The sequence below is a fragment of the Prunus persica genome, chromosome G8 (genome assembly GCF_000346465.2).
Source record: "Prunus persica cultivar Lovell chromosome G8, Prunus_persica_NCBIv2, whole genome shotgun sequence".
NCBI classification, from domain to species: Eukaryota; Viridiplantae; Streptophyta; class Magnoliopsida; order Rosales; family Rosaceae; genus Prunus; species Prunus persica.
This window is the reverse complement of record NC_034016.1, coordinates 19,345,269-19,372,915: the sequence shown is the minus strand read 5'-3', so window position 1 is coordinate 19,372,915 and position 27,647 is coordinate 19,345,269. Positions and strand designations below refer to the sequence as shown.

The window sequence follows — 27,647 nt, the reverse complement described above, 5'->3', positions numbered from 1 at the left end:
ACCAAGCTTCCACAGAAAATTGTAACGATGACAAATTAAAACAAAATGGAGCTTCAAACTTCGAAGCCCCCTCTCCACCCCTCCATTTTCTCGCATTTTCCCTCAAGAAACAAGCAATTAAAAAAAACAAGTTTAAAATCATAAGGAGTGAAATTTTTTTTTTTTTTTAATCACACCTTGTTGAATTTTTGAACTTATTCAGCAAAGAAAAATAATTAAAGTTTTTTATTTATTTCTATCTGATATTAATCCTACTCTTCCATGCTAATGATGCACCGCAAGCCTTCCCCCCTCAACATGTAGTCAAAGGCTTTGTTGATCTGTGAGAAAGGAACTCGATGAGTTATAAACTTCTCTACTTCAAGTTTCTGTCGGAAAGTGATCAAAAGGCATTCGTTAAAATCGCAGAAGATTTGAACACCTGAAAATATATTTGAATTTTTAGAAGAAAATTCGGTTACTTTGTTCATATACATGTCCACAACAGAGGGAAGGTCAGTCCGAGGTTTGTAGTTCCCGAAAGAGGTTCCCTTAAGGGTTCTTTCATCAAGGAAATTGAAGGGGTTAGTCTTGAAGATTGCATCTGGGCTTGGCACTCCTACAAGAACGGCCACACCCCAACCCTGTCTCAATCCAAAACCCAGAAAAGAGATTCAAAACAGAACCAACCCTACCCTGTAACTTGAGCCTTAAGTTATTACCAAATATGAAAATGTAACTGCTGTAATCTGAAAAACATACATCATGAACACATTCAAAAGCGGAGATAATCGAATTAATGTTGCCGGTGCACTCTATGCTTCTGTCGACTCCACCGTTGGTCATCTCAGCAATAATCTGTTGGTGTCAAAGGTGATTTACTAGTGGTTATAACTAATATCTTTAAGGGGTTTTTCTATAAAGAACAATTTTTCACCTGTTGCACTGGCTTGATATGGTCCCTTGGGTTCACGAACTCATTTACTCCAAAGTTCTTGGCTTAAAACCATGGGAAATAAAAGTATCAAGCAAGAATTTGTTTCTCATGTTTTCCAGGTAAATGTTAAACCATGATAAACTCATGAAAATGTACAAAATTACAAGTACCTTCCTCAAGCCTCTTGGGATTCAAGTCAACCCCAATAATCCTTGATGCCCCAGAAATTCTTGCACCTTCAGCAGCCTGAAGAAACATATAAATAATTATGAATACCACATGGGAAATAAATGGCAAACTACAACAATTCAGGACATGTCAACAAAATTTGTCCCAAACTTACTGCCAGGCCAACAGCCCCAAGTCCAAAGACAGCAACTGAAGATCCCTTCTTTGGTTTTGCCACTTTCAGAGTAGCACCTAATCCTGAATGTTTATTTCCATTTTTTGGTGAGAAAAACGTTTACCATTACACATATCATCAAATATGCAATAATATTATGCTCTGAGAGTGTAACACTAAACCTGTTGCGACACCACAACTGAGGATGCAGACTTTGTCTAGCGGTGCTGACGGATCGATCTTGGCAAGGCAGCCTTCATGGATGACTGTATATTCACTGAAGGTAGATGTGCCAAGAAAGTGATTAATAGGAGTCCCATTCTTGGAAAACCTTTGTTTCCCATCACCAATCATAACTCCTCTATCTGTATTGATTCTCAGCAGGTCACACATATTGCTTTCCTCAGACTTGCAATGCACGCAATCCCCACACTCCCCTGTGAAAACTGGAAGTACATGATCCCCAGGCTTGAGGTTTTTAACGCCGTCCCCAACACTCTCAACGACTCTGTTATGAAAATCAGCATTTGCATTCGTAATATGAACTAAACCAGGTTATGGAAGCCAAGGGAGGGGAAAAGGAAGAAAGAAAAGGAACCAATACTGTGAAAAATAGTCCATTCTGAAGCCAGAGGATGTAAGATTCACTTAAAAGCAACAACGTACCCAGCTGCTTCATGACCGAATATTCGGGGGAAGAGACCAGTCTGGCCCTGAAGTTTCATAAAGAAACATATAACAAATAAGTAAAAGATTCAAACTTATGCTAAATGGGAAAGAAAAAAATGAAGAAGGAAAAAAACCCCAAAGAAATGGAAAGCATTCTGATAAAAATAGAACCGACCTTGGCTTCCCAGAAGTGGACATCAGTGTGACAAAGTGAGGTATATTTGATTTTGACCCTCACTTCATTAGCCTGGGGTGGAGCAACCTCTACCTTCTCTATCACCAATGGCTTTCCTGCTTCCCATGCGACCGCCGCTGCAAAATCAAACAACGGGAGAGAAAAAATCCCATCTTTCAAAATTAAGAAATTCTAAAGGAGGCAAATAAATAGAACCAATTTTACAATGTTCCCAATTCAAGAAGTAAAAAAAAAAAAAAAAAGCTTAAAAAGTATGAAATGTTGCATTGGTATACCTTTGCTGGTGATCACACGGCCAGCGGTAGCCGAAGTGTCGTAGAGTTCGGGGCTGATGAAGCGAAATTTTTGGTTTTTTAGGAGCTTTAAGAAATGGTCATTGTGCACCAAAGTTCTAAACCTCGAATGCATTGTGTGTGTTTATATATGTACATATATGTAATGAGTGCACAGGAGTTAGAGTTTTGTACTTAAAAACCAATTGAAAAATCCAATTGGCAACCAAAGAGGTGATATTGAGAATCCATTATATTCAAGAGCAACAAAAGTTGTGTCTATTTTAGAGAGGTTGTTGAGAAAAAATGGCCTCCAATAACCCCTCCGCAGGACTCTCTCTTTCCCTCTATTGTGAGGAAGGCAGAGATGGACTGGCCACACCAACATGTAGCTAGGAGGGGAGAGAAAATGAGGCACTCTACAAACACTTTGATGAATTAACCGGAAATGTGATGGACTACACTTGGCACAAATTTGATGAGTTTGCTTTGATTTTGATTAGGAAATCGCATAATTAACTAAATCTTTGGAGAGAGAGAGAGAGAGAGAGAGAGAGAGAGACCCTGTTTTGTTTTATCAAAAAGTCTGTTGGTTTATATATTGTTTTATCAAATATGGAAAATTGGAGACTGTACTTGAACTCGTCTTATTGAAAGTGTATTCTATAATTTACTTATTGAACCCAACTTGACTTTGAATGGAGGCTGATAGTTTCTATGTCAGGTTACACAAAATATTGCTTAAGCAGTGTGAAAGTGCATACTTTGTTGAATACTTAAAGCTGTTCATCAAGATGTTTCGTTCATACTTAAATCTGGGTTACTGATCCCCCAGATTTCCTACAAGATGTTTTGTTCATTGATGTAATGTAATTTTCCTGTTGTGTACGTTATGGGCATATGTGGTACTCTTTCCTACCCCGGAGTTTTTCCCTTGTGGTTTTCTCTGGGAAGGTTTTAACGAGGCCACGCATGACATGCCTTTTATTCCTCCCTTCTAATGGAATGAATTCAACCTTTTCCAAAAAAAAAAAGAAAAAAAAAGAAAAAAGCTGTTCATCAAAGAAACTTATTGAAGTTTAATTATGAACTGATAGCAGTGTTAGTGTATAAGCATTGAGCTAATTTGAGCTCAGTGTTAATTAGCCTAGTATTTCATTGTGTATTCACTTTGTCTTAGAAAATGACAAGTGTAAGGTTGAGATGCAATATTATGTGTGTGCATCCAGCTAAGGCTAACGGTCATGTACTTCATGCTTTGTGTGTGTGCGTGATTGAATAGAGAAAACAGAATATACATATCCTTGCTCTCTGACTTAGAGAGTAAGCAGAGCAGTTTTTACAGATTTCTCTCCTTCTATTCCTCTCACTCCTTTCTCTGATAAATCAGCTAGAATACTAGCAAACACTCTCAAAACTTTAACAAGCAGCTACTCTTCCATGCTAATGATGCATCGCAATCCTTCCCCCTTCACCATGTAATCAAAGGCTTTGTTGATCTCGGAGAAAGGAACTCGATGAGTTATGAACTTCTCTACGTCCCGTTCCTGTTGGAAAGTGAAAAGGAAAAATGCTTAGTTCATTAGAATCCATGACAAACGAATTGAACACCTGATAAAGTAAACGAAAATCTTAGAAGAAAATGATGTTACCTTGTTCATGTACATGTCCACAACAGAGGGAAGGTGTGTCCTAGGTTTGTAGTTCCCAAAAAATGTTCCTTTAAGCGTCCTTTCATTCAGCACATTAATCAGCTTAGTCATGAAGACTGCATCCTTGTTCGGAACTCCAACAAGCACAGCTACACCCCATCCTTGTGATACCGATCAAAACATATAAGCTCATGACTGCAGATGCAGCTGAGGGTAGAATGTAGATAGACAGGTGTTAAAGATGAACTAGCACACACAGGTCATCAATGATTGGTACCAGTGTTTTCAAAGGCATGCCTAATCGCGCCCCAGTGCATGCGTAGGAGCAAGGCGAATGGAAATCGCCTCAAGCGTTCGTCTGTTTAGGCCAAATTGTATCTCCAATATTTGCAATCAAAATGTAGCTGCTGTAATCCAGAAAACATACATCATGAACACATTCAAAAGCCGATATCATGGCGTTAATATTGCCTGTGCACTCTATGCTCCTATCAACTCCACCGTTTGTCATCTCAGCAACAACCTGTTGATTTTAAAGATCAAATCTGAAGGTTGGATATAACTTAACTATCTATGTGGATTGATGTAGCAACATCTGATACGAATAAAGAACTGTTTTTCACCTCTTGCATTGCACTGGTTTGTCATGGTCCTTTGGATTCACAAACTCATTTACTCCAAATTTCTTGGCTAAACCAGAAAAAAGAAAAGGTTTTGAGCAAGAATTTGTTTCTACGTTTTCCCATGAAACTACCTGTTAAAACCATGGTAAATGACAATGGACAACATTGTAAATACCTTCCTCAAACCTCTTGGGATTTCGGTCGATCACAATAATCCGTGATGCCCCAGAAATTCTTGCACCTTCAGCAGCCTAGACAAAAAAATATCAGTAAAAATACGGAAAAGGAAATAAATGCAACTATTGGAATTAAGGATTTGATGAACAAAATTTTCCCAAAACTTACAGCCAGGCCAACAGCCCCAAGTCCGAAGACAGCAACTGAAGATCCCTTCTTCGGTTTTGCTACATTCAGGGTGGCACCCAAGTCTGAAATTTATAAAGAAAAATCCCTATCACACAAACGATTAATTATGGAATGTTTGGATACATAAATCATGACCATAATGCTTTGAGTATGACACCAAACCTGTTGAGATGCCACAACAAAGGATGCAAACTTTATCCAAAGGTGCCAGGCGATTGATCTTGGCAAGACAGCCTGAATGAACAACAGTGTGTTCACTGAAGGTGGATGTGCCAAGAAAGTGATTAATGGGAGTCCCTTTGATAGAAAACCTTGGTTTCCCATCACTAAATTGTCGAGTGTTCGAAAAATCTGCCTAGGCGGCGCTAGGCGGCTACCTAGGCTGCTAGGCTGCGCTAGGCGGCGAGAGCGACCACCTAGGCGGCTAGGAGGCGAGAGCGACCACCTAGGCGGCTAGGCGGCGAGAGCGGCCACCTAGGCGGCTAGGCGGGAGTTAGGCGGCCTGGTCGGGTCCTTTAAAATTTTTTTTATCCCTTGAGTTTAACGCTGCCTCTCTCTCTCTCTCTCTCTCTCTCTCTCTCTCTCTCTCACGACAGACCACCACCACACCACCGGGCCTCCACCCGCGACGACCACCACCAGGCCGCGATTAGTACAAAATAATTCTAAATTTAAAAAAAAGGCCCTAGGCGCCCGCCTACCGCCTAGCGATTTTCAACATTGATTGTGGATTTCAATTCAGTGCTTTGGAACTCCGGTGATTAGTGGTTAGTAGAATGAAATTGTAAATGATTGGCCTCTAAAAATAAAAAGCTATTGTAAAGATTTCAATCAGGCATGAAAGGTAAAGGCGCTTTTGTAGAAGCAGTGAAGCTGTAACTAGAGAATGGAACCGTTTAGAAAAGCTTGAATCTTCTTACGTTAAAGAGTGATCACCCGTTAATCGGATAGTTGAGAGAACTGGCTAATCATCCATACCATAATCCATGGGAACTTACCATTTGGTGGGTGAAACCTAGCTGACGTGCTGCCATGTGCAGCAAGTGTGATTTTCTCAGGGCAATTTTTGTTATTTTAAATTTGTCTTTCTTATGCATTAAAAGTAGGTCAAGAAATCTTTTCAAGTATTTTTCATGCAGGCTAATTTTGAGTCAGAATTTTGAATTGTTAGGATAACATTTTAATTTTCTGGTTGAGATTTTGAGTTAAATTATATATGGACGACATTGGCTGTTTACATCCAATTCACAGTGTTTCTACCTTTCTGAATCACATGAATTACTTTTGCTGCTTTCCTGCTCATACAAGAGAGCAAATAGTTTTACCCTTGAGTTTTATGTTTACATTTGTGTTGACTACTGGTTTGAATTGTGTAAAATAGGGTTGGGAGAGATGGAATTGAGGCAGGAACCAATCTTGTGCCGGTAAGTTATGTTTAGTCTACCCTTTCAAACTTTTTCTTGCTTTTAGTACAAATTGAAGATTTTTGATATTCTGTTTGTGTTTTGCATTTGGGTGCTAGGATTCTGTGCCAAGATCAATAGCAAGGGTTTCTGTGACGGTAGTTGCATTTTCTCCTTCACTCTTTGTACTCAAGTTTTCTTTGTGCTGGTATGTTTCTATTTCTCTCCTCCTGCAAGAACAGTAGATCGATGATGTTATTTGACTTGCTTTTTCCAAAATGTATATCAAGTATGCTTGTGCTATCATTTGTGTGTTTGTGTTTTAAAATCAACTTCTTTTTCTGCGTTACTAGTTTCTATAAGGAAATGAGATGCAATGAGGGCAAGTTTCCTCTTGTCAGTAAGAGAGCATTATTCTTGTATAGACAGTCCTTATTTTTGAAGTACATAAATATTATGTAATTCTAATGAACTAAGCATTGTATGATAACAGGCTACGATGGGACTCGTATACTTTACATTTATAGCTTTGAATAAGGATGAAGGACCAAAGGGGGGTGGAGGCACCACCTCTACACCAAAGGAGGAGGGGATGGAGGACAGTCTAGAAGAAGCCAGAAGAATCATGGAGAAGTATAAGTAACATCCTCACTGGTAGGGCTCATTCACTCATTTTCATAGCTAACCTGACCGTGTGTGAGGCATCCATTTCAGAAAGTGGATCTTAAGCTACTTGTAATCTTGTAGTGTGCATGGAGAATTTACCCATTGCCTCATTTGTGGAAGAATATGATCTGCTTGCTTACTGACCCTTCTGTACATCCTTGGATTTAGCTTGCCTTGGTTCGACTATTTACCAAGCTTCCACAGAAAATGGAGCTTCAAACTTCGAAGCCCCCTCTCCACCTCTCCTCCATTTTCTCGCATTTCCCCTCAAGAAACAAGCAATTAAAAAAGAAGTTTAAAATCATAAGGAGTGAAGTTTTTTTTTAGTTTTTTTTATCACACCTTGTTGAATTTTTAAACTTTTTCAGCAAAGAAAATAATTGAAGTTTTTATTTATTTATATCTGATATTAATCCTACTCTTCCATGCTAATGATACACCGCAAGCCTTCCCCCTTCAACATGTAGTCACAGGCTTTGTTGATCTCTGAGAAAGGAACTCGATGAGTTATAAACTTCTCTACTTCAAGTTTCTGTCGGAAAGTGATCAAAAGGCATTCGTTAAAATCGCCTACAGAAGATTTGAACACCTGAAAATGTATTTGAATATTTAGAAGAAAATTCTTTTACCTTGTTCATATACATGTCTACAACAGAGGGAAGATCAGTCCGAGGTTTGTAGTTCCCAAAAAGGTTCCCTCAAGGGTTCTTTCATCAAGGGAATTGAAGGGGTTAGTCTTGAAGATTGCATCTTTGCTTGGTACTCCTACAAGAACGGCCACACCCCAATCCTGTCTCAATCCAAAACCCAGAAAAGAGTTATTCAAAACAGAACCAACCCTACCCTGTAACTTAAGCCTTCAGTTATTACAAAATATGAAAATGTAACTGCTGTTATCTGAAAAACAACATGCATCATGAACACATTCAAAAGCGGAGATAATCGAATTAATGTTGCCGGTGCACTCTAAGCTTCTGTCGACTCCACCATTCGTCATCTCAGCAATAATCTGTTGGTGTCAAAGGTGATTTACTAGTGGTTATAACTGCTATCTTTAAGGGGTTTTTCTATTAAGAACAATTTTTCACCTGTTGCACTGGCTTGATATGGTCCCTTGGGTTCACGAACTCATTTACTCCAAAGTTCTTGGCTTAAAACCAGGGGAAATAAAAGTATCAAGCAAGAATTTGTTTCTTATGTTTTCCAAGTAAATGTAAACCATGACAAACTAATGAAGATGTACAAAATTACAAGTACCTTCCTCAAACCTCTTGGGATTCAAGTCAACCCCAATAATCCTTGATGCCCCAGAAATTCTTGCACCTTCAGCAGCCTAAAGAAACATATAAATAATTATGAATACCACATGGGAAATAAATGGCAAACTACTACAATTCAGGATATGTCAACAAAATTTATCCCAAACTTACTGCCAGGCTAACAGCCCCAAGTCCAAAGACAGCAACTGAAGATCCCTTCTTTGGTTTTGCCACTTTCAGAGTAGCACAGAATCCTGAATTTTTATTTCCATTTTTTGGCGAGAAAAACATTTACTATTACACATATCATCAAATATGCAATAACATTATGCTCTGAGAGTGTAACACTAAACCTGTTGAGACACCACAACTGAGGATGCAGACTTTGTCTAACGGTGCTGACAGATCGATCTTGGCAAGGCAGCCTTCATGGATGACTGTATAGTCACTGAAGGTGGACGTGCCAAGAAAGTGATTAATAGGAGTCCCATTCTTGGAAAACCTTTGTTTCCCATCACCAATCATAACTCCTCTATCTGTATTGATTCTCAGCAGGTCACACATATTGCTTTCCTCAGACTTGCAATGCACGCAATCCCCACACTCCCCTGTGAAAACTGGAAGCACATGATCCCCGGGCTTGAGGTTTTTAATAGCGCCGTCCCCAACACTCTCAACAACTCTGTTATGAAAATCAGCATTTGCATTCATAATGTGAACTAAACCAGGTTATGGAAGCCAAGGGAGCGGGAAAGGAAGAAAGAAAAGGAACCAATACTGTGAAAAATAGTCCATTATGAAGCCAGAGGAAGTAAGATTCACGTAAAAGCAACAACGTACCCAGCTGCTTCATGATCGAATATTCGGGGGAAGAATGGTGTCTGTCCCTGAATTTTCATAAAGAAACATATAACAAATAAGTAAAAGATTCAAACTTATGCTAAATGGGAAAGAAAAAAATGAAGAAAAAAAATAAGACCCCAAAGAAATGGAAAGCATTCTGATAAAAATAGAACCGACCTATCCTTCCCAGAAGTAGACATCAGTGTGACAAAGTGAGGTATATTAGATTTTGACCTTCACTTCATTAGCCTGGGGTGGAGCAACCTCTACTTTCTCTATCACCAATGGCTTTCCTGCTTCCCATGCGACCGCCGCTGCAAAATCAAACAATAGGAGAAAAAAAATCCCATCTTTCAAAATTAAGACATTCTAAAAGGAAGCAAATAAATGTACCCAATTCAAGAAGTTTAAAATAAAATAAAAAAGCTTAAAAAGTATGAAATGTTGCATTGGTATACCTTTGCTGGTGATCACACGACCAGAGGAAGCCGAAGTAGAGTTCGGGGCTGATGAAGCGAAATTTTGGTTTTTTAGGAGCTTTAAGAAATGGTCATTGTGCACACAAAGTTCTAAACCTCGAATACATTTTGTGTGTGTTTATATATGTACATATATGTAATGAGTGCACAGGAGTTAGAGTTTTGTACTTCAAAACCAATTGAAAATGCCAATTGGCAACCAAAGAGGTGATATTGAGAATCCATTATATTCAAGAGCAACATGTTGTAAAGTCTTGAGTGGAGTCCACATATTTGGAAATAATAAAGGACATCATGATGAAGCTTGCTGCCATCATTCCTTGAGAGCAAACTATACATCCACGGGAGGCAATAATCTTTGCTTATAAAATAAGGCATCCTCCTCATTGTAAAATATAGAACAAAAGAATCAATGAAAGCATCAGAACAGCATTCCTATTGCTATTTGACTTCTCTAAATTCTTTCTACAATCTCTTTAATTTTATAACACAACACAAGTTCTGTCTATTTTAGAGAGATTGTTGAGAAAAAATGGCCTCCAATAACCACTTCACAGGACTCTCTCTTTCCCTCTATTGCGAGGAAGGCAAAGATGGACTGGCCACACCCACATGTGGCTAGGAGGGGAGAGAAAATGAGGCTCTCTACCCACTTCGATGCATTAACCCGAAATGTGATGGATTGCACTCGGCACAAATTTGATGACTTTGTTTGATTTTGATTAGGAAATCGCATTTTAAACTTTTTAGTAACGTCTTCAAATTTTTGGCTAAAATATAACTTTTTGGAGAGAGAGAGAGACCCTGTTCTGTTTTTTCAAAAGGTCTGTTGGTTTATATATTTGTTTTATCAAATATGGAAAATTGGAGATTGTACTCGAACTCGTCTTATTGAAAATGTATTCTACAATTTAATTATTGAACCCAACTTGACTTTGAATGGAGGCTGATGGTTTCCATGTCAGGTTACACAAAATATTGCTTAAGCAGTGTGAAACTGCTCACTTTGTTGAATACTTAAAGCTGTTCATAGTTTCCATGTCAGGTTACACAAAATATTGCTTAAGCAGTGTGAAACTGCTCCCTTTGTTGAATACTTAAAGCTGTTCATCAACGAAACTTATTGAAGTTTAATTATGAACTGATAGCAGCTATTCTTCCATGCTAATGATGCATCGCAATCCTTCCCCCTTCACCATATAATCAAAGGCTTTGTTGATCTCGGAGAAAGGAACTCGATGAGTTATGAACTTCTCTACCTCCAGTTCCTGTTGGAAGGTGAAAAGGAGAAATGTTTTGTTCATTAGAATCCATGACAGACAAATTGAACACTGATAAAGTAGAATCTTAGAAGAAAATGATGTTACCTTGTTCATGTACATGTCCACAACAGAGGGAAGGTGTGTCCTAGGTTTGTAGTTCCCAAAAAATGTTCCTTTAAGCGTCCTTTCATTCAGCACATTAATCGGCTTAGTCATGAAGACTGCATCCTTGTTCGGAACTCCAACAAGCACAGCCACACCCCATCCCTGTGATACCAATCAAAACATATAAGCTCATGACTGCAGATGCAGCTGAGGGTAGAATGTAGATAGACAAGTGTTAAAGAAACTAGCACACACAGGTCATCAATGATTGGTACAATCAATTCAACCTAGAGTTTCATGAATTCTGAATTGGAGCCACCAAAGTCTGAAGCCTAACCCAAAACACAATTATTTAAATTTTCATCATGGAACCATCACAACTAGGCCAAATTGTATCTCCAATATTAGCAATCAAAATGTAGCTGCTGTAATCCAGAAAACATACATCATGAACACATTCAAAAGCCGATATCATGGCGTTAATATTGCCTGTGCACTCTAAGCTCCTATCAACTCCACCGTTTGTCATCTCAGCAATAACCTGTTGATTTCAAAGATCAATTTGAAGGTTGGATATAACTTAACTATCTATGTGGATTGATGTGGCAACATATACAAATAAAGAATTGTTTTTCACCTCTTGCACTGGTTTGTCATGGTCCTTTGGATTCACAAACTCATTTACTCCAAATTTCTTGGCTAAACCAGGAAAAAGAAAAGGTTTTGATCAAGAATTTGTTTCTACGTTTTTCCATGAAACTACCTGTTAAAACCATGGTAAATGACAATGGACAACATTGTAAATACCTTCCTCAAATCTCTTGGGATTTCGGTCGATCCCAATAATCCGTGATGCCCCAGAAATTCTTGCACCTTCAGCAGCCTAGACAAAAATATATCAGTAAAAATACGGAAAAGGAAACAAATGCAACTATTGGAATTAAGGATTTGATGAACAAAATTTTCCCAAAACTTACAGCCAGGCCAACAGCCCCAAGTCCAAAGACAGCAACTGAAGATCCCTTCTTCGGTTTTGCTACATTCAGGGTGGCACCCAAGCCTGAAATTTATAAAGAAAAATCTGTATCACACAAAATGATTAATTATGGAATGTTCGGATACATAAATTATGACCATAATGCTTTGAGTATGACACCAAACCTGTTGAGATGCCACAACTAAGGATGCAAACTTTATCCAAAGGTGCCAGGCGATTGATCTTGGCAAGACAGCCTGAATGAATAACAGTATATTCACTGAAGGTGGATGTGCCAAGAAAGTGATTAATGGGAGTCCCTTTGATAGAAAACCTTGGTTTCCCATCACTAAGCATGACCCCTCTGTCTGTATTAATTCTTAACAGGTCACACATATTGCTTTCCTCAGACTTGCAATGCGCACAGTCCCCGCATTCTCCCGTGAAAACTGGTAGCACATGATCACCAACCTGGAGGTTTTCAACTCCTTCCCCAACACTCTCAATAATTCTGTTAAAAAATAAGCATTTGGATTCTTAATTTGGACTCAGACTTGCAAGCAAGGAAAAACAAAGAAACAAAGAGAATCACGACTAGAAAGCAATTAAACACCTCTCAAACTGTTTTGGAGCACAATATTCAGTTAAAAACATGACGTCCCTAAGTTAGAGCATAAGGTAAACTTAACATTAAACAACATACCCAGATGCTTCATGGCCGAAGATTCGAGGGAACAGTGGTGTCTGACCCTGCAATCCCAGAAGAGAAAGATGAAACAAATAAATAAATTTAAACTTATAAAGGAGGAAGATGATCAGCCACATGCCAGAGAAGGAAAGAAGAAAAGTGCATTTTGTTGTCAGAGTTCACATATGCTTTAGATTTTGTTGGCAAAGTTCACAGGGGCAAAGAAAAAATTATCCTGTAACTGTTCTAGAACGGCATCCCAATTCCATTTTCGATTTCATGACATTTCTCCAAGAAAAATGACTAAATTAGCTGTACCACTGTATCCTTAATTTCAAACCACAAGCAACTCACTCCAACACTAAAATGAAATCATGTGAAGTTTTCAGAACCTAGCAATTGTTTTCTAATTAAATAAAGTAAATGAAAATATTAATCCCTAGAATCATATATACATGCTTAGATGAATTACTGACCTTGGCTTCCCAGAAGTAGAGATCAGTGTGACAAAGTGAGGTATACATTATCTTGACCCTCACTTCCATGGCCTGGGGTGGAGCAACCTCCACCTTCTCTATCACCAATGGCTTCCCTGCTTCCCATGCAACCGCAGCTACAAAAGCAAAGGACAAAAAGCCTCCCATCTTTTAACAAAATCATAAATTGCTATGAAATTGAGAAACCCAAAGGAAGCAAAAACGATAGTAAGAAAAAGCATCAATTTTGCTACCTACCCAATTCAAGATGTGAACCAAAAAGATGATCAATAAACTGAAATGGCTTAAAAATTAAGAAACTTTTTTGTTGGTACCTTTGCAGGGGATCACAAGGCCAGCAGTAGACGACATTTTGTAGAAATGGGGGTTAATGAAGCAAAAGTTTCCCAGTTTCTTTTAGAAATGAACACACTGTATACAAGGTAAAGTTCTCAGTCTGGTGTGGTTGTATATACAATACGTGTAATCAGTACACAGGACAACTCATTTGTCTGTTTCTGTTAAAACAGAAAAACAGAAGAGTCCAGCGGAAAAATCTTACCCATCAAAGCTTATTACTTTTGTAGCCTTAGAAGATATTTTGAAAATGAAATACTCGTATTTTTGTGTATATGATAAGAATTGGATATGAAATTATGAATAGAATTGGACCAACTTCAAAAAACTTGAGCCTTTCTCTTAGAAACCTTAAAATATTCCAAAATATTAAGATCGTTCATATGAATTATCTGAAAACTAATAAAGCTCAACTGGATGATATGACAAGCTTCATGAAAATTGCAATCTATCCAGAGAGTTGAGCTCAAATTTTCTCGTTGACCAAAATCCCATGAACTCCACCATCTTCAAGCCCACAACTCCACCACCGTCCCACCCATCTTCACTCTTCCCACAAATCACAGCATGCAAAACCATCAGAGACTTGCATCAAGTCCACGCCCTCTTCATCAAAACCCGCCAAATCCACGACCCTCTTGCCGCCGCCGAAATCCTCCGGTTCTATGCGCTTTCAGCTCACCGCAATATCGAATGGGCTCGCGCTGTTTTCAACCATATGCAAAGACCCAATTGCTTTTCTTGGAACACCATCATCAGAGCTCTTGCTGAGAGCTCTGTTGATGAGCACCCACTTGAGGCTCTGCTTTTGTTTTCTCAAATGGTTTCTTATGGTTTTGTGGGTCCCAATAGGTTCACCTTCCCTTCTGTGTTGAAAGCCTGTGCTAAAATGGGGAATCTTGGAGTGGGCAAGTGTGTTCATGGGATGGTTGTGAAGTTTGGATTGGATACCGATGAGTTTGTTGTTAGCAATCTTGTGAGGATGTATGTTATGTGTAAGGTTATGGAGGATGCACATTTATTGTTTTCTAGGAGTGTTGTTGTTTGTGGTCATTTGAATGAGAGGAAGCAAGAGGGTAATGTGGTTTTGTGGAATGTGATAGTTGATGGGTATGTGAGAGTTGGGGATGTTAGAGCTGCTAGGGTGCTGTTTGATAAAATGCCTCAAAGAAGTGTAGTGTCATGGAATGTGATGATATCTGGTTATGCGCAAAATGGGTTTTTTAGGGAGGCCATAGATTTGTTCCGTGATATGCAGATTGAGAATGTATATCCAAATTATGTGACTTTGGTTAGTGTCTTACCTGCGATATCACGGCTAGGTGCACTTGAACTAGGGAAATGGATACATTTGTATGCCGGTAAGAACAGAATCGAGATTGATGATGTGCTTGGTTCTGCATTGGTTGATATGTATTCTAAGTGTGGGAGCATTGAGAAGGCACTTCTAGTTTTTGAGAAACTGCCTAAAAGGAATGTGATTACTTGGAATGCCATAATTAGTGGACTTGCTATGCATGGTCGAGTGGAAGATGCTCTAGATTATTTTAAAAAGATGGAACCGGCTGGTGTGGTGCCTAGTGATGTAACATATATTGGTATCTTGAGTGCTTGTAGCCATGCAGGTTTGGTGGAGCAGGGCAGATCATTCTTCAACCGCATGGTTAATGTAATTAGCTTAGAACCTAGAATTGAGCATTATGGGTGTATGGTTGATCTGTTAGGTCGTGCTGGACTGTTAGAAGAAGCTGAAGAGCTTATACTAAACATGCCAATTCAGCCGGATGATGTTACATGGAAGGCATTGCTCGGAGCTTGCAAGAAGCAAGGGAACATCGACATGGGCAAACGAGTGGCAGAGGTTTTGATGGACTTGGCTCCTCATGACAGTGGATCATACGTTGCTCTCTCAAACATGTATGCCTCTTTGGGAAATTGGGAGGCGGTTGCAAAGGTTAGATTGCAGATGAAGGATATGGACATTAGGAAAGACCCGGGAGGCAGTTCGATTGAGCTTGATGGAGTGATTCATGAGTTTGTGGTGGAAGACGAATCGCATCCTCGAGCCAGAGAAATCCATTCAATGTTAGAGGAAATCTCCAACCAGTTGAGCTTAGAAGGCCATAGGCCTGACACCACTCAAGTGTTGCTCAACATGGATGAAGAAGAAAAACAAAGTGTTTTGCATTATCACAGTGAGAAGATTGCAACTGCCTTTGGCTTAATCAGTACAGCCCCTCAAACCCCTCTTCGAATTGTTAAGAACCTGCGCATATGTGAAGATTGTCACTCTTCTCTAAAGTTGATTTCAAAAATTTATGAACGCATGATTATCGTCCGCGACCGCAAGCGCTTCCACCACTTCGAGCAGGGGTTATGCTCTTGCATGGACTACTGGTAATTTGTCAACCAGAAATGCAATTTGCAGTTATTTTTTGCAATTGTCTGTCAAAGAACCCTACATATAATCATTTCAACTGTATTTAGATTCTTCTCCTAAGCTAACCCTTGTTTGTGTTACTTGATGAAATGTACAAATGTGTGATGTGTGACATGAAGTTTTCCTCAGAATGGTGCACGCGTACTCATTGCCATGGACAATTTCCTAGAGTTTATGAGTGAACCTTTAATTTCCACACTTTGTCCAGAGCAAGACACATTTCATTAGCATAACATGAAAGTCAAAATCCCAAAATCTTCAGCCTAGTCGCATGCAAGCATAGACGAAAGGGGTTTTCAGAAAGCAGAATCATTAAACAGAATGATTAAGCAATTCAATTTGGGGAAACAAAAAAAGTGAGAGTTTATGGTGATAATCTGGATTTACTTATGAATAGTCAAGGAACTCAATCTGCTGTGAACATTTAAATTTAAATTGGAGGAATGATTTCTGTATCTTTGCTTCGTTGCATCATTAGGGTGCAACCGAAAAGAAGCAATCAGTGTGTCTCCACCATGCTGAACAAGTGGTCGACTGGGTAAGATAACAAAATCTCTTTTGATACTTTAAGTTTCATTGGCTGCCCACCACTTAACATACAACTTCCAATAAACTTAATTATCTTAGAAGAATCTAATTAAGAAAGGGATGGATGATAAAACCATGCCAGAAAATGAATGATTAATTTGGCATAAACTGGCGTGAGTTTGAACAGAAATGCCATGAAATTATTTCCTGAAATAAATTTCTACTTCTTACAAAAAATTTATAGCTTAATTAGTTAAGAGTATTTACCATGCACCCGAGTTTCTAGGTTCGTCTAATATTGCTTGTCTACTAAGAGAGAATATGATTTTCGGTCAAAGGAAACTCCCAAGCTAGTACATTGGATTCTAGTATATTCTAAAATTCTGAACAATTGAAGGGAAAAATCAATACTAAATTTCAGCATGACCCACAGGATGGATAGGTGGAACTCACTACATGTGAACAACACCTTTAACACCCCTCCTTTATCCATTTTCATGTTAACCTCTTCTACTTCTGCTAAACTTTTGTAGCTTTGCTTTGTGAAATCTGACCCACAACCTGTCAACCACAAGCATGAGGACCCACTGGATGCGGCGGATCAAAGACCATCAAAGCCGACACTCACTCACCATCTCCACCCTTCAGTCAACGAGTCAATTCGCAGTCAAAGACGATGGACACGTGTATGGCACTAGATTAAGGACCACGACAACTTGCATACACCTGCACTTACACTTTGCCTTGAAAAGACAAGACTTGGTGGCTTCTTGCACAGCCAAGCTTTCTTTCCCTCAAACAAAGCAACCTCCTGCAACCCTATGAACTTAAAAAAACCAACTAATTCCAAAGGTGGGCGTGCACCGTGCAGAACAGGATTAAATATCAAAAGCAAACCCAATAATTTATTGAATGAAGTGAGAAGTGTTTTGTTTGTCATCCTTTGAGAATGAGAGTAAAGATCAGCTGTAATGGTGCTCACAGTATGATTACCTTCTGATAAAGTTTGAAACTTTTTGCATAAATCCGACGGTGGATAATCAACATGGTACGAATTCATATGACTGTGTAATCAAAACAAGGCCCTATAGATAATAGACTAGGAGATTGCTCATAGTCAACACTCTGTCAGCTTTTCCAAAAAAAAGAGAGCTTCTTTGAACTGCCCACCACTACAATACCACCTTTCCTCTTTCACTCTCTCTCTCTGTCTCTGCTTCATTCATGGAGATTTTGAAACGTTTCTTTCTCCACACTTTCCTCTTCTACTTCGTTGTAGGGTTGAATATTAGCTCACCCACTGAGTCTGCTTCTACATCTTCTTCTTCTTCTTCTTCTTCTTCTTCTCACTCTGCAGATGTTGAGCTTCTCTTGGGAAATATCAAAGCTTCACTGCAAGGTAACACTCAGAACTTACTCTTATCTTCATGGAATTCCTCTGTTCCTCTTTGCCAATGGAGAGGCCTCAAATGGGTCTTTTCCAATGGCTCCCCATTGCTCTGCAACGACCTCTCTTCACCCCAATGGACAAATCTCTCTCTTTCCAGAGACCCATCTCTTCACCTTTTCTCTCTTCAGCTCCCATCTGCCAATCTCTCAGGTTCACTCCCCAGAGAGCTGGGTGAGTTCTCTATGCTCGAAAGTTTGTACCTTAACATCAATTTTCTGAGTGGAACTATCCCTCTGGAGCTTGGGTACAGCTCTTCCCTCTCTGACATTGATTTGGGCAACAATTTGTTGAATGGGGATTTTGCACCATCTATATGGAACTTGTGTGATAATCTGGTTTCACTTAGGCTTCATGCTAATTCACTATCTGGGTCTCTTCCTGAACCTGCATTGCCAAACTCTACCTGCAAAAATTTGCAGGTTCTTGATTTTGGCGAGAACAAGTTTTCAGGGAATTTCCCTGAATTTGTTACCCAATTTGGTGGGCTTAAAGAACTTGATCTTGGGAATAACATGTTTTCGGGTCCAATTCCTGCGAGTTTAGCTCAGTTGAACCTCGAAAAATTGAACCTTTCACACAATAATTTTAGTGGAGTGTTGCCAGTTTTTGGTGGATCAAAGTTTGGTGTGGAGGATTTTGAGGGAAACAGCCCTGGACTTTGTGGGTTACCTTTGAAAAGTTGCAGTGGAAGCTCTGGGTTGAGCCCTGGAGCAATTGCAGGTATTGTTATTGGGTTGATGGCTGCAACTGTGGTTTTTGTTTCATTGTTAATTGGGTATGTGCAAAACAAGAAGAAGAACAGCAGGGCAGAGAGTGAAGATGAGTTAGAGGAAGAAGAAGATGAGGAAAGTGGTGGCGGTGGTGGTGGAGCTGGTGATCAGGGAAGGCTTATCTTGTTTCAGGGCGGCGAGCATTTGACATTAGATGATGTGTTGAATGCCACAGGACAAGTTTTGGAGAAGACCAGCTATGGGACTGTTTATAAGGCAAAACTTTCAGATGGAGGGACCATTACTTTGAGGTTGTTGAGGGAAGGTAGTTGCAAGGATGGGAGTTCTTGTGTACCTGTGGTAAAGCAATTGGGAAGGATTCGCCATGAGAATTTGATTCCACTGAGAGCTTTCTATCAGGGGAAGAGAGGGGAGAAGCTTCTGATATATGACCATCTTCCTCACAGAACCCTTCATGATCTTTTACATGGTATGCATATTTTTCGTGCTTTTCTCTCTACTTTGTTGCTATGCAATTATCCTGTGAGATTGAATAGTTAATGGTCTTTGCCATATTTTACAAAGAAATGAGCTTTAAAATACTTGAGTCTTTTTTGTCTTGTAACTGATAGATCTCTAAATACTTCCAATTGTATGTCTTTGGCCTCTTGTGATTGTTAAAACATTTAAAAAACATCAATTGTCTCATATTTGGTTAGTTTGGAGCGACAGATATTTGTAGCATGATTACACACGAAAAAACAAGCGTTTACATGGTTCACTGCCCTTGTCATACCTGAAAGGATTTCCACAACCACCATAGGATTACTTATACAATTTCCATGGATATGAAAGAGTGGAAACTTAATTACAGGAACCCTCACTTTACTGTTCTGTAAGAGTCAGTTCCAAAGTTCATAGAAGCCCACTTACTTTAGAAGAATTAGCAGTAACATATTATTTTTAGGCTCACTCAACTTAAGCAACTTCAAAATCTCTTTGGACCTGGTCTTGCACAATCAATGACCTGTAGGGAAAGAATCGACAGGTTATTTTCTACTATTTGGTTACTTGTGGACACTCACTGCAGATTCATTTAACTAACTTTTCATTTGTTTTGGTTGGATGCAGAAACCAGAGCAGGCAAACCTGTGCTGAACTGGGCTCGGCGTCACAAGATTGCATTGGGTATAGCTAGAGGACTAGCATATCTTCATACTGGTCTTGAAACGCCTATTACTCATGGGACTGTAAGATCTAAGAATGTGCTTGTGGATGAGTTTTCTGTAGCTAGGCTCACTGAGTTTGGGCTTGACAAGCTTATGATCCCTTCCGTAGCTGATGAAATGGTGACCGTCGCAAAGAATGATGGTTACAAGGCACCAGAACTTCAAAAGATGAAGAAATGTAATTCCAGGACAGATGTTTATGCATTTGGAATTTTGCTACTGGAGGTTTTAATAGGCAAGAAGCCTGGTAAAACTGGGAGGAGTGGTGAGTTTGTGGATTTGCCTTCGATGGTGAAAGTCGCAGTTTTGGAGGAGACAACATTGGAGGTTTTCGATGTGGAGGTGTTGAAGGGGGTAAGGAGTCCCATGGAAGAAGGTTTGGTTCAGGCACTGAAACTTGCAATGGGTTGCTGTGCTCCGGTTGCTTCGGTTAGACCCTCCATGGATGAAGTTGTGAAGCAGTTGGAGGAGAACAGACCAAGGAATAGGTCCACTTTGTACAGCCCCACAGAGACAAGGAGTGAGATTGGCACCCCATTTTGAGCTTCCATTTCCCAAATGTTAAAATTATGACTTTAATTGATAATCTTGTCTCTCTCTCTCTCTCTCTCTCATTCAGTAGGGCATTGTAGTTGATGGTGGTGATAGTGTTTTTTCATATGGTGGTCATATTTCTAGGATGAAAATCAATTCTTGGTCTAAATGTATTTTATGACAATGCTTTCTCTTAGTCTCCTTCTCAAGCAGTGTGCTGGAATTTATGAAATCTCAATATATTTATGTTTATGCTGCAATTTTGATGCAGAAGATAAATGTTTCACTATAAAACAATCTGTTAAGACATAACACACATAATCATCTTTGTAAGAATCAAGAAGGTCCAAGTTACATATTTTATATTTTTCATGCTTTATTATTATTTTAGCTTATCAGATTATTGGGTTTTATTTTGTTTTTGTTTTTGTTTTCCTGCCTAACCACATGACAAGAACCAAGAGGTGACAGCTTCATTAGGTTTTGCATGCAAGTCTGAAACAAACTAGTTGGATCAAATGTGCTGATGTTTTTTAGATCACATGCAAACAATGTGGCCTTGTTGTCATCATGGCTACGCGAATTATGCATTGATAAAGTTTTTGTTGCAATCAAGGGAAACACAGAGCACCAACATTTTATAGAAGCGATATTGAGTTAGGAGGTTTGAACACATAACCTCGAGTGGGTTGGGAGGTTCAAACACAGAAACTCGAGTGTAAGAGTAACTGTCAAACATTAATTGACTAAAGTTCATTTGTATGGACCAAAGAAGACAGAGTGCAAAAAGGTAGAAATGTGATCGCTAGAATAGAGAAGAAAAAAAATGTACACTTTTTCAAATATTGGATTGGGGGACAAATAGGGTGGGGAAGCGATGTAAACATAATGGCTGCAAACTCACCAATAATTAAAGGAAGAAAGAATGAGTAATAATTTCTTTTCTTCCTTCTTTTTTTCTGTTTCTTTTTCATGGGATTGATAATTAACATTGGTAACCCCTCCTGCAATTAAGAACACCAGCACCAGCTGTGATGGTGCCAACCATGGAAGATGACTTAGCCCCTAAGCTTGAGGCCCTGGCATAGCTGCCTGCAGCTCCAGCTCCTGATGCAATGAAATAGGCTCCATTGAGTAGCAGGTCTCCTTCTGATCTCCAGTTCCAGTGCTTCCAGTTATTTGTTTCAACTCTATGTGTCACCTGAAAATATCAAGTAAATTGTAAATATTGTCAAATTCCAACCTCATCATCCTCATCAATATGAAAATTAAACGGGGTTTAGTCCAATAAAAACTTGCATATCAATTGTCTTATGTTCGAAACCCCCTCTCCTTGTAGTTTGGATTATTTTTGTATTTTAAAAAAAAAAATAACTTCCTTATTTTATTTTATTTAAAATTATACCTCCTTGGCAAAGGCATTGTTGGGAGCCAGATATCTGTTGCCCTGGCTATTAATGGTGGGTTCAGCACTTCCACCGATGGCATACATTTCCCAGTGTGTGTAGTCATTGTTCACCACATGGAAATACCCGTGCCTACACCTGCAAAATTAATTAAATTGGGGACCAATTAGAAAAACAATAAAAATAAAAACCAAGAAGAAAATAAGAGTTTTAAAAAAATATAATACTTCAAAAATATTTACCTTGGCATCCTTTGAATTAGCCCCTCACCAAAATGATTGTAGGCAATGGTCACTTGCATTAGCTTGTCCCTTGTGTAAGAGTCACTGTGACCCAATAACATAACCTGTTCCAAATTACCAACATTAAAAAGTTAATTAGTCTCTAATTAGCTACTAATTACCTTGAGAAATTAGGGTGAATTAAGTAAATGGGTGCACCTCATTATGGTGGGTAAAGTAATTGTTGGAGATGGTAATTGCAGTTGAGCCCATTATAGCATCAATAAGCCCATCAGCACAATTGGAGAGAGAATTATGGTCTATCCAAATGTGGCTCGACCCAAAAATGGAAATCCCATCCCCATCAGCAATTGTCCTCCATCCATAATGACTCGGTGAGCTCCGGACCATGGCATTTCCTGTGGGCTTGCAATCATGGATGTGCAGCCCGTGGATGATGACGTTGGTTATGAATTGAACGGTGATGCACGCTCCATATGCAATGTGGACATTGACCCCACGCCCATCAATGGTCTTGAAGCTGTTCATTATGAGCTCTTGCTTTAGTGTGATCACCATGTCACGCTTGAACACAATCCACAACGGCTGGTCTTGGATGACCGCGTGGCGGAGGGTTCCGGGCCTAGGGTTGATCGGATCGTCATCGCGAGGGTTGTTCACGACGTAGTACTTGCCATCGCGGCCACCCACGGCATTGCGCCCGAACCCAATGCCACAGTTGGCTAGGCGCTTGCGGTGGAGTTGCCAATGGGGGTCACATCTCCAACAATCATCAACGGGGTTCCCCGTTGCGCATGAAAAAAATCCTAAATTTCTCCTCTCCGTGCTATTCCGAATGCTCCTGAAAATAGTAAAAAAGAACAAAATAATCCCATTATTAATCAAACTTTTTTGTAATTATTATGCATTGCAATTATAGTGTACATGTTCGGTTGAGAAAAAGCATGTGAACCAAATAATATATTGTCACACACGTGTTAGGGGCCATGTGAATAAATGGTAGGGACATAAAATATTGCCAATTAAATAAAACATACGGATAGAGGGTTACGGTCCATACGGAAATTGGGTTTTTATTTTGTCCTATTTTTATTTATTTATTTTCCTAAATTTAGTGAGACAAGTAATAAATGGTGAGGTGTAGGCTTGTGCGTCGGTGGAGGTAAATTATTTTTTAAGAAAAAATGAGACATTTAATGAGGTCATGGAGGACCCATTGAACGACGTAGTTTCTTTCAGTTGGGCAGCTGCTGGATCAGCTAAAAAAATTGAAGCAAAATTCTGCTGAGAAAAAAGAAAGTCTTGCAGAACAAAACCAGATCTGTGATCTGTGATCTGTGGTTTTTGGGGCTTGCCTCTTTGCCAGGCTGGTGATGGGGAGCAAAATTTATGTTAGCCTACCCCACTAATTGTGTGGGATTTGCATGAAAGTAAAATTATGATCTATGTACATAAGTGAATGGAACAGTAGACACAGAAAAATAGTGAAATGAACAGTTTTTCACACTGCTTTTTTTTTTTATAGACCAGACAAAATAATCATAGGAGATGGGTGAAATCATGATAGGTTTTGACTCTTGAGTGCATTGTATTCATCATATATATAAAAACATTGGATTCTGAAATGTCAATTATGCAAGTTTGGTTCCCATGATTGGGATATGGAAAGGTTTGTAGTTCAAATCGATACCGACATAGCAGTTTTCCAATTTCGACACTTTAAATTAAATAGAGAGTTTGTTGTCCTGAATAAAATGAATAAGTACATATGTAGAGTTTCCTACATAATAACGATTTCGGCACTCTAAATTTAGTAATTATATCAGGAGTGTCGAAAATCGCTGCCGTGAAGAAAATGGATGGGTACACATGGAGAGGAGGGTCTTTAGAGGGCAATTAATTAGGGTTATGTGAAATATGGGAAAACAAGCCGAAGGTGCACAAACAATTGTATTGGCACATAAAGCTAAATGTGCATGGAATGAGATTTGGATAAGGAATGGGAAAGAAAAAAAAAGACAAGAAAATAATAATGCAAAAGCGTGAGGGACGGATCTGGGGACATGGGCATGTGGGGAGAGAAAGAAAGATTGCTGCATGGTGCAGCAAGAACATGCCAACGTGGTGGTTGATTCCCCAGAATCCAAAAGCACAAGTTCACCCAATCGATTAACAAAAAAGTTCAAAGCCAAATTCCCATTATAGTATCATAATAATATGCTATTAATATTATATAAAAGTAATAGACTAGGATTAGTCATTATAGAATATAATGACACAGAATTAGTATCACCAGAAAGAGCAGAAACTCAACATGATATTGCTTTGGAGAATATTTTATATGCCTCAAAACGATGTCGTTTTGAATACTCAATCAAGTACTTTTTGACCATGACAGACTGGTGGGTTAAAATTACAAGAAAGTGGTCCTTGGCAATTCTTTTTGGATGCTAAACCCTAATGTGCAGGAACAGATTGCAGAAGACCAAATCTAACCTAACAGGGTAGCTTCCCTCTGAAGTGTTGACCATTTTGACTGGAGTTTTTGCGCGGTAAAATTGATTTTGACTATTTGACTGGGAATTTTAATCTACATGCAGAGGAGGAGAAATTGGCATGCGGAAAGGACATGTTAAAAAACAAGTGGGGTTTATTAATTAATGTAATTAATTATGCACAAATCGCATGTGTCACTTCTTTTCTGTGACCCCATAAAATCATTAAATATTTTTTTGGGTAACATGCAAATCACAAAAGAGAGAGCAAACAGAGACTTACATGTCAACCATAGAGGCAATCTCATCTGGATTATCCACTGCATGCTCATTCAAAGCCTCATCCGACCTGCAAACAGAGAATTATTTCCACCAAGTTAATTTTCATGAATCCTTTTTTTTTTTTTTATACAAACGATATCAAAAAAAAAGGAATTCAAACACAAAACCTCAAATACATAAATAACTACTTGTAACTCCTTGAGCTATAATACCCATACACAAGTTTACTTCTTGTTTTTTTAATTAAGAAAGAGTTAGTAAAAGTTACTAACGGGAACCACCTAATAAAATAAGCACTAAGAGACAGGCACCGCCCGATAAGCGTGGAGAGAGAATTGATTATGGGAAAAGAGAGATGATAAACTATAAATTAATTTAATTACTTCAAGCATTCAGATTAAAAGGGTACTTTCGTACGTGAAAAAATAAAAATCATAAGAGTTCAGAGCAATGTCAATTTAAAAGGCTCTGAGTTTGAACAGAGCAAGAACAGGGGAAAGCTATGATAACCAAATAAACGGCCTAGATTCTTCAGATCCAATCCCAATGGCTTAACGTTGTACCCTTTAAGCCATTTGGACGGACCAGATCGGAAGTAAACTACACCTGAAGATCTGACACTGAAGCTGAAACTGAAAATAAAAAAATAGTACAGAAACTGACCAGTCTGCCATTGATGAATTCTTGGAGCTCTGTAACTCCTCTGTTCCGACAAACCTACCAGAAACAAATTATAATGCAATGAGCACTCCAAATTCAAAGACTCCAAATTGAGCCAACCCGATTAAAATGCAGCTGAATTTAGATAAATATACCTTGAATTTACAAGCTTTTCATTCTCTGCGCTCACAAACAGAGCTTGAAGAAGCACCATTGTTGAAAGTAAAGAAAACAAGCTCAGAGCGACCGCCATTGTTGCTGAATACCTAGCTCTCATTCTCTTTCTGTATCTATGTATATATCTCACAGAGAAACAATGTCTCTCTCTCTCTCTCTCTCTCTCTCTCTCTCACTCTGTTTCTGAAAATTGCAGAGAGGAAAATGGAGGAAGAAGGAAAATGGAGTCAAGGAAAAGTTGTCATGGCGCCGTCTTTATATAGTGAAATGGGCTGGCCTAATTACTTCGCTAAACTCACTTAAAACCCTGGTTAAGTTAATATTTGATCAGGTAATTTAATTTTTTCTTTTTTATATCAAAAGTTGAAGTTTATTTAGCAATATTTAACAACCTTTTACCGCCACCTTAACCGTCGCTAACAGACTCTCCCTCCCATCACTCTTTAAGTCCGCCACGTGTCGAAGGTGTGTGTGTCGGTCATCACGTGCCGCACCCTCTCTGCTCACGCCTCCGCCAACCGCGAAGGCCCACGTCAGCTCATTTATTTCTATTGTTTTTTTTACTGAACGTGCTGTCTTTTACTTTGTTCACATGCGTACTCGCAGCGAGTTCTAATGGAATATACTCGCGGGCTTTTTGAGCCACGCAGCCACGTGGGAGTAACTGAATTTTCGGTAAGTGTATGAACTGGCTCGAATATAAAAGGGTACGAAATTGACAGGTGTCCTCCCAAATTCCAATGAGTACGGCATCAAAGTTTTGCGATCTGCTAGGTTACCGGTTCTTTCGGTAAGCGTCCGTACTCAAATCCAATTAATGGGCTTTCCCTTATTTTAATAGATTTATATTCTCAAATTATTTTTCCACCTTGGCAACGTTGGCATTGTCGCTTTTTTATTTTTATTTATTTATTAATATTGGCATTATTATTGTGGCAATTTACAGAGTTTCCCTAATTACCATTTTCAAGGAAGGATCATATGTCCCCATGCAGCCACCGTACTGATATTCATAACGTGCCATTCTTTTATCTGTAAATTTGAGCCTTTATTAACTTTTAATAGTGGTGAAATTAGTAAGGGAGACTTTCTTTGGTAAGGCGATTGAATCATGTCATTCGTTCAATTACACACATAAATAAGTATGATGAGATCAATATAATTTTGTGTGAGATCTAAATACAATTAAATTCTCTTATTTATGAATGGTCAGACAAGTGACATGATTCACTCGCCAAACTAAAAAAATTTCCATTGTAAAGTGACAGGGAAAATCCCATTTGATTGGACATTGAAATCCACTGAACAACCCATAAGAGTGAGGTGTCTAAATTTGTCGTTCCATTAATCATATGTATATATATGCATTCATTCAATCTTATCCACTCATTTTGAACTTTGGCAGTTCTTACAAGATTTGGATAGATTGGATTCAGATCCAGCGATATCAATCAAAATCAAAAGCTAATCATTTTGTTAGTTACAACATTTAACAGCTTTATTCTCCCTTAATTACAAACCAACAAACACTATACAAAGAAGAAACCCTTGCGTAAATAGATGATAATCTAATGAACTATTCAAGAATAAATAAGCTGAATTTGAGGGTGGTGATTGAAATAGAAGTTTGATTAAACAAGATCAAACGTACCTAACTCAACCGCATTTTTTTGTCAGACCCATTGATTGATCAGACGTGAGGTAAGCATCTATGTAAACCCATGTTTGTGTAGAATAATATTTAGCCTAATATATAAATGCCTCTATCTATGTCTTTCTATTTCCTTGAGTAGTCGTCAACCTCTTAATTGCACGATAACAAGCAAAAATTATGGCAAATTTCTATCTCATAATGATTTTTTTATTTTTTTGACAAAGACGATATTCTAAACATCTCTATTATATGAGAAAGAGAATCAAATTCAAATATACAAGTGACAAGC

General features: G+C 38.8%; 6 protein-coding genes, 1 long non-coding RNA gene and 1 pseudogene across 7 annotated transcripts; 3 read left to right on the top strand and 5 right to left on the bottom strand.

The window, feature by feature from the left end:
• LOC18766308 (alcohol dehydrogenase) lies at nucleotides 57–2,945 on the bottom strand. The gene is made up of 10 exons (XM_007199821.2): nucleotides 2,400–2,945; nucleotides 2,104–2,240; nucleotides 1,926–1,972; nucleotides 1,442–1,767; nucleotides 1,260–1,342; nucleotides 1,087–1,162; nucleotides 917–978; nucleotides 742–837; nucleotides 462–623; nucleotides 57–368 (listed from the first exon to the last, which is right to left on the bottom strand). The coding sequence occupies exons 1-10, from the start codon at nucleotides 2,530–2,532 to the stop codon at nucleotides 252–254; spliced, it is 1,239 nt and encodes a 412-aa protein (XP_007199883.1). The 5' UTR covers nucleotides 2,533–2,945; the 3' UTR covers nucleotides 57–251.
• On the bottom strand, nucleotides 3,645–4,757 carry LOC18768465 (alcohol dehydrogenase). The gene is made up of 4 exons (XM_020570336.1): nucleotides 4,672–4,757; nucleotides 4,476–4,571; nucleotides 4,049–4,210; nucleotides 3,645–3,943 (listed from the first exon to the last, which is right to left on the bottom strand). The coding sequence occupies exons 1-4, from the start codon at nucleotides 4,678–4,680 to the stop codon at nucleotides 3,827–3,829; spliced, it is 384 nt and encodes a 127-aa protein (XP_020425925.1). The 5' UTR covers nucleotides 4,681–4,757; the 3' UTR covers nucleotides 3,645–3,826.
• Nucleotides 6,415–7,243, top strand: LOC18767846. The gene is made up of 3 exons (XR_002272907.1): nucleotides 6,415–6,461; nucleotides 6,560–6,648; nucleotides 6,934–7,243. It is a non-coding gene; the product is annotated as an uncharacterized LOC18767846 (long non-coding RNA).
• Nucleotides 7,327–9,581, bottom strand: LOC18767103 (annotated as a pseudogene).
• LOC18767052 (alcohol dehydrogenase) lies at nucleotides 10,576–13,683 on the bottom strand. Its single transcript, XM_007199882.2, has 10 exons — nucleotides 13,530–13,683; nucleotides 13,195–13,331; nucleotides 12,734–12,780; nucleotides 12,216–12,541; nucleotides 12,032–12,114; nucleotides 11,862–11,937; nucleotides 11,692–11,753; nucleotides 11,500–11,595; nucleotides 11,055–11,216; nucleotides 10,576–10,955 (listed from the first exon to the last, which is right to left on the bottom strand). The coding sequence occupies exons 1-10, from the start codon at nucleotides 13,564–13,566 to the stop codon at nucleotides 10,839–10,841; spliced, it is 1,143 nt and encodes a 380-aa protein (XP_007199944.1). The 5' UTR covers nucleotides 13,567–13,683; the 3' UTR covers nucleotides 10,576–10,838.
• Nucleotides 13,786–16,174, top strand: LOC18766776 (pentatricopeptide repeat-containing protein At5g48910). The gene has a single exon (XM_007199688.2). The coding sequence runs from the start codon at nucleotides 14,045–14,047 to the stop codon at nucleotides 15,950–15,952; it is 1,908 nt and encodes a 635-aa protein (XP_007199750.1). The 5' UTR covers nucleotides 13,786–14,044; the 3' UTR covers nucleotides 15,953–16,174.
• LOC18767518 (putative kinase-like protein TMKL1) lies at nucleotides 17,526–20,736 on the top strand. The gene is made up of 2 exons (XM_007201652.2): nucleotides 17,526–19,169; nucleotides 19,811–20,736. The coding sequence occupies exons 1-2, from the start codon at nucleotides 17,744–17,746 to the stop codon at nucleotides 20,449–20,451; spliced, it is 2,067 nt and encodes a 688-aa protein (XP_007201714.2). The 5' UTR covers nucleotides 17,526–17,743; the 3' UTR covers nucleotides 20,452–20,736.
• Nucleotides 21,162–25,941, bottom strand: LOC18766891 (probable pectate lyase 8). The gene is made up of 7 exons (XM_020570335.1): nucleotides 25,683–25,941; nucleotides 25,531–25,584; nucleotides 24,869–24,934; nucleotides 22,289–22,931; nucleotides 22,091–22,194; nucleotides 21,848–21,986; nucleotides 21,162–21,643 (listed from the first exon to the last, which is right to left on the bottom strand). The coding sequence occupies exons 1-7, from the start codon at nucleotides 25,802–25,804 to the stop codon at nucleotides 21,428–21,430; spliced, it is 1,344 nt and encodes a 447-aa protein (XP_020425924.1). The 5' UTR covers nucleotides 25,805–25,941; the 3' UTR covers nucleotides 21,162–21,427.